Raw genomic sequence first — 6914 nt, 5'->3', positions numbered from 1 at the left:
TTAGTCTTTGGTAAGAAGCCGAGGCCATTCTGTGCACCCTCTCATCCCACGGATTATGTGTGGGTTCATGTCATTGTATGCACAGTTTCCTTGTTCCAACAGCTCGGAGGGTTTGAAGCTACCTTCACCAGAATCTTCAAACTGAGAACTACTCCCTGCATTCTGAATAGGGCTTGTTGGAATTCTTTGGTTGCACTCCTTTCGTTTGTGCCAACCATCGCCTACCTTTTTACATTTAGACGATTTTGACGAGGAAATCGTTATTCGACCGTTGAGGCATGACCTTAGTTGTTTAGAAGTAAGAAAAGCTTTCCTCTTTAAGTTTCCCACAGATGCCGAGCATACCCCATTAATTCCTGTCTTCAAAGATTCCAAACACGCCTTTTCACTTGCTTCGCAACCAAATATATCCTTGTCTTGGTTAAAATCAACACACTTCTGATCCTCAATATAGTCGATAGGTTCCATCGAATTAGTTAGTTTTAAGCCAATATCATAGTCACTGCAAGGACTCGTATGATGTTTAGGACTTTCATTCAGAACTTCATCAAGACTTTCAATGTGTAAGTTGGACAAGGGGCTAGTAAATGCGGTATAGGAACCTGTGTTGTCTTTTCCAATTAGCTCATCGAAAGTTGAAACTGTAACATCTGACTTCGAGAAATCATATGAAAGCTCCACAATGCGTTTAATACTCACTGATTCAACTATCTCTTTGATCAACTGAGCGTCCTCTAGTTCAGTGGTGTCTATCTCGGCACCCCTTGATCTCAAGAACACTTGGAGAAAAGCAATCAACTGGACCATCTCATTATATTTATCTTCAAGTAAAATCTGTGCATCGGCTAGCTTCATTTGTACACGTTCTTCTCGCCATAGCTCAGCCATTTCCATCATCTCCCTCTCTTCTTCCACTTCCTTGCAGATCTTCACGGAATCGCTTAGCAATCCCTCAAGCTTAGCCGTGTCTTCCCTCACTTGCATGGCTAATTCATTACACATTTCCTCTAACATTTTTCTTTTTTTCTTTTCTTTGCTGTAGTTTGTCATGCACTGCTGGGAATATATCTTTGTTTTAGCCAGTTCATGTACCAATTTGGCATTGAACAACTCAATCCTTTCTCTACTTCTTTTTTCTCTTGACAACTTGTCTTTTAAGTCATCTAACACTGTTTCGGTTTTCTTGCATTCTCTACATTTGTGGAAGACTCTTTTGTCTTCAACATTCTGCGACAGTTGCTCCACTATTTTCTTAGAGGACTTCTGTGCAGCTTTAAGTTCATTGATGGCCCTCTGAGAGCGTAGGAGTTCTAGCAAATTAGTGATGCCAAAGTAATGGTGACCAGCAATTTCTTTGTCTTCAAGATGCTTAAACTTGTTGGATTTTTCATCTTTAAGGGCAGGGTTCGATTTTGTTGCCTCTTCTTTTGAACACTTGAGACATTGCATTGAAGATTCAAGCTGAAGAAAACAAACCACGTCAAGGATATATATAGATTGGATTGTTGTATCTGAATTTTCTTTTCTGGAGGCGAAAGATATATGATAATATATTTAAGTTCCAATTCGTCTTTTAGCGAATCGGTTAACTTTATTTTATTTTTAGTTTACAAATGATACTTGAAATAGAAATTTTCCATTAAGACATGAATTTATCCATGTTGGGATTGAGCTGGCTCAACTTTTTTTATAATAATGAAAAAGAAATCTAATAATTTTCGTACAATTATTTTAACCAATAATTAAACAAATTTGCACACGTAAAAAAAATTATATCAAATTCATGCAAATATTGGTAAAAAAAGTATAACAATTTCAATACTTTCAGATTTATATGGGTACAATAAAATGTTTTCAGAAATATATTTTATATATTTCATATACGTAATCAATTTTAAATCTAATTTTATTTATAAATTTTTATATTCACTTATATATTTTAAATTTAATTTTTTTAGTCGAATCTCAAATATATTTTCTTTATCTCAAAATATATGCATATCAAACTTAATACTAAACACTAATAAATACCCTTATAAAAAATCACATAATATTACAGTTACTTATATCCTACAATTACAATTTTTTTTTTCTACTCCATATAAGAACTCCAACAATACTTTTGAAAATGTAAAACAAAATAAAATTTAAATTGGATGGAATTTGAAAAAAAAAAACATAATAAACTTTTATTTTGTTGATTGAAGAATAATATAATAAAAGAAGTTTAACCGAATTTTGATACGATTTTCTGGAGAACTGTCAAAACGGGTAACCTAACTCGATTCGACCCGACTCATCACGGGTTGGCGACCAACCCAACCCGACTCACTTATTAGGGAGCTAAAAAAACCCGGCCCGCCCACCATGGGTTGGTGAGTTAAACGGGTTGGCTCACTGGTTCACTTAATTATAATTTTTTTAAAATAAAAAATTATAATATTTTTAATTCAAATCTAAATAAACTTCAGATGTTAAACTCTAAAGATAATTCAAAATAAATAAAAAAAAAATCATACAATTCAAGCGTAATAAAAAAACAAGCACGAGAACAAATAAATTTTTAATATTGATAATTTTTGTATCACTGAACTAATTATAATATTAGAGTCTTAAATCTATAATATTTTTTTCTCTTATAAATATTTTTTTATTCTCATCTACAATGTAATAAAAAAATGTCAACTTTCAAACCTAACACGATTCAAATATGTGATGAATCAGATTAGTTCGTGAGCTACAACCTATTCTGACAATATGAGAAAAGATAATAGAAATGAACTTTATAAATTGACTAAAACGACCTTCCAGATGCATGCGAAAAACAAGAAGCGTGTAAATCATATATACCTCTCTTCGAAGTCCATTTCTTGAACGCAAAATGGTTATTGACTTCATTTTCTCATCTTTTCTCTCTTTAAGTTTTTCTCCAGAATTGTGATAATGACGAAACCTAGGCTTCCCATTAGCAAGCTGAAGCAAACATGCGTAAGGAGATGATATGTAAGAGACAACGAAAATAGGAAAAGAGAGAGAATGAATAAACCCTCAAGTTATTTTTGAGATTTTACAATCTCCCATTACTTCTTATAATTTTGTAAAATGTTACTTTAAAAAATTACACTGAAAAATGAGTATAAAACGAATTACCTTAAGTATATATGGATTCAGAGACAAAAGGAAAACTTTTTTAAAATCTCATGAATTAAAATATCCTATCAATATAATTCTGAGGATTAATTTATGAGTCACATGGGAAACATAGAATATTAAACCTAACGACCAAACTAAAAGTTTAATACGTTAAAGTATTATTTTGTAAGAAAATATTTTAAAACGTGCAATAAGTTCTCTAATCCATATACAAAATATTCAACAAAATAGGGATAACCATTTGAAGTAATATCTGATTCAGCATCTTTGAAAATTTTAGGACCAGAAAAGTATATATTGCTCTTATCTAAGGTTAAAAAGTGAATTCGAAACTTAATTTAAGCTTCAAAAAATTAATTTGTAAGAAAAGATAGTTTAAAGACCTTTATATTTAGTTGATGACTTCCAACACAGACAGAAACACTGTTTTGACTAAGGGTTGCATTACTTGAAACTCTAATCTATCTAGTTCATAATACACTGATTTGAGAACGACAACGATATAACCCTATCCATGCCATGAGTGAAGTTTCTTACCTTTGAGTATATTGCCATGTTGAAGATAAAACGTTTGACCAAATCAAATGGTAAAATAAAATAAATAAGACCAAAACCGATACTGAGTAAGAAAACATAAGCTGATAATCATCAAGGCATGCCCAGGGAATGTCACGTGTCTTCGGATTCAAGTGTGCTGCCTAAAGACGATCCGAGGAAACACTTTTAAAAGTATATATAGAAATGCCTGATTTTGTTGAAGGAAAAGTACTAAATTATGGTTATTTATGAGGTTTATTTTTGGCTATAAAAATAATATAATCTGCAGAAATAAGAAGCTAACAGTTAATATGTGCTTCTCTTGATTAAATTTAGATCTTAGTTCTATTTTTTTAATGATCAGCAAATCTTTCTGTATGCATGTGTTTATGTAAGTCTGTGTTGTGGCAGGCGTTAGATATTTTGTGTTGAGTAGCCTTATCTAATACTGTATCTATTTCGGATAACAAGAAAAGAAATCTATATACACACCCTTTGGCTTTATCACAGCTTGAACGTGCAATAATCCCTATAAGTTTTTCGGCTAGAAAAACCGGCTAACCTAGTATTCTTTCTTTGATACGAAAAGCACGAACCGGTGACTACATATGTGATGTATCTTTTCTTGATTTTAGAGACGTGTCATAAATACGATTTCTTGCCAAAAATTGACACCGTATATATATATTATATACCTGATACCTAGACGAAGGTAACGATGGTGCACATGGAAACACGTCACCGCCCATGAACTGCCACTGCCACCACTCTGCAGCGAGCCTCCTTGCTGAAATCTCGTTTTTCTGAGAAACTTTCCAAAAATTGACAGGGGAAGTGATGTCACCTGCAGAGTGTTTTTTGTTGCGTGAACTTCTGAGACGGAAAGCGATGGCAATGCCGGGATTTCGATGTTTCCGGCGAGGAGGAATCTGTGGTAGGAGGGTCTGGGCGGAGGAGATGATTGGCTCGGGAAAAGTTTTGTCGTTGGAGGCCATGAATAGTATGAGAGATATTGTTCACAGACGTAAAAGTTAGAGTTTAAAGCAAAAGGAGAAAGAAGAAAAAAAGCAAACATGGGAGAAAACGAACGTGGGTTAGTTGGGACTTTCGGAAATCATAATGTTTCTGTCTCCCATGGAGTCACAGGCACCCCCTATTTATTTTCCTTCATTTGCATAGATTTCATACTATTTACGATATATTTTCTCTGTTATTTTTTTTATTTATGTTTTTCGAGGTTTCTTATATTCATTTTTGTTTTTATATTTAAAGTTTTCAGTCTGGTCTTCTCAGTATTTGCGTCTGATCAAACTAATGCTTTACTCATTTTTTCATACTCTCTATTCAATTTTAACTGATCTGACTTCTTTGATCTGTCAACATATTAATAGAAGGACAGTACAGGTTAACACATTTTTTTTTAAATATTTTAACATACACGTGTTTTTTATTAGATTCAAAACATGTTAATATAGTAATAAATAAATAATAAACTAATAGAAAAACAATATCTGTATTTTATGTAAAAAAATATATGTTATAAAATATATTTTTCCTGAATCAAATTAAAAATCATACAGATATATAAAAATATATTTAAGAAATTGTTTCGAGCATGGATAAAGTTCAATGGAAAATGTTATTTTGACAACAAAAGTTTGACACAATTTTGACAACGGCGACGTGGCAGCTGTGCATTGGCTCAGTGAACCGGGGTGAGGGGTATTTTGGGTTTTTTCTGGTTTGTTTTCAATTCACTGAGCCAATGCACAGCTGCCACGTCGCCGTTGTCAAAATTGTGTCAAACTTTTGTTGTCCAAATAACATTTTCCAAGTTCAATTATATATAATTATATATTTGAGTTGTTATGTGTCATTTGAAGTCCAATCTATAGTATAGTTTTTTATATTTCTTGTTAATGGTTTTCTATATCCAAATTGGTTGGATGGTATTTCGATATCATATATATATATAAAATAAAATAAATGCAGTTGTTAATTAGTCTAATCTATTTTTTTATTATCTCAAAGGTTTTATTTATAAGTTTTGTGATGAATTTTTGATTAAAATTGACATAATTATAATTTAAAGGTGAATAATTATAATTTAAACTTGAGTTAATCATTTTTAAGATTAACTAATGTTGATTTCGATCAATCCAATTTAATGTGTCTCATTAATTGCTGCGCTTCCTTTAAACTTTGTGGGTTTCTCATCTCCAAAATGAGAACTTCTGTGGATTTGTCTTAATAGTATGGGGAGTTAGCATGAAACTCAAAAACTTACTCACTCTAACCCTGAAAGTACATTTGATGGGGTTTAACCGTATAGTGTAACGCCTGATCCATCTAAACACTTCTTCCATGTCTTTTACGTGCTTTTCCAATCGACTAGAATATTGTCTACGTAGACCTTCATATACCTCGTCTTATCTGTAGGTGGAAAATCTTATTTATAAACCACTAGAAGGTCATCCTATCATTTTTCAAATTGAACCATATGACTTTATAAGAGTAGTTTCACGTAATCATCAACAACCAGACACACAAACATAGACAGACACACGTACACACATGTACATGTAAATATTCACTTAAATATAATACAAAAAAATATAACTCAATTAATATTACATCTTACTTAAAAATGTTTACCTAATATTTATAAGTGCACTTTCCTTACCAATAAATATTATAATTATTTTAGTTTTTTTGGTTATAAGAAAATATGAACCCACCATTAACCCACATTTTCTTCCATTCACTTATTTCTTGTTACCAAGCCAAACTTATAATACGCCATATATTTCACTTTCACGCAAGTTCATTATTATTTATTTGGATTAATGTCCACATATAATCAATTCCATGTCTAAAAAACCATGACTTATATTTAACAATTTATATACATAGTGTGATGGTATAATTGTTTCTGTATATTGTGTGCAGGTTCCCTAATTTATCTTTATTATTTGCTTTCTGCTTTTGCAATGTGTACCAGATTCTTCAAAAATCAGATATCAGTGAGATTCATGTGTCCTTCTCTTCTACCACATTTTATTCATTTTAATGCTCATGTCGTAGTAAAAGATGCTAGCTATTAAAGGCAAAGTTAGCTCAACCAAATTTAATCTATGAGTGTGATTCTGTCCTTTTTTTCTACTTTTGCTAACTACCTTACTATTTCCCTCTTAATTTAAACCACTTTCATAAATTTTTACTCA

At 31.8% G+C, this 6914-nt stretch overlaps 1 protein-coding gene across 1 annotated transcript; it reads right to left on the bottom strand.

The window, feature by feature from the left end:
- On the bottom strand, positions 1–4685 carry LOC148198812 (uncharacterized). Its single transcript, XM_088115923.1, has 3 exons — positions 4386–4685; positions 2851–2973; positions 1–1461 (listed from the first exon to the last, which is right to left on the bottom strand). Exons 1-3 carry the CDS (start codon positions 4683–4685, stop codon positions 1–3), a joined length of 1884 nt encoding a protein of 627 aa, XP_087972049.1.
- Positions 4686–6914: the final 2229 nt, after the last annotated feature.

This window comes from Vigna umbellata, chromosome 5 (assembly GCF_029865625.1).
Source record: "Vigna umbellata cultivar VRB3 chromosome 5, Vumbellata_1.0, whole genome shotgun sequence".
In the NCBI taxonomy this organism is placed as follows: domain Eukaryota; kingdom Viridiplantae; phylum Streptophyta; class Magnoliopsida; order Fabales; family Fabaceae; genus Vigna; species Vigna umbellata.
The sequence above is the reverse complement of the archived record's forward strand: the minus strand, read 5'-3'. Positions and strand labels throughout refer to the sequence as shown.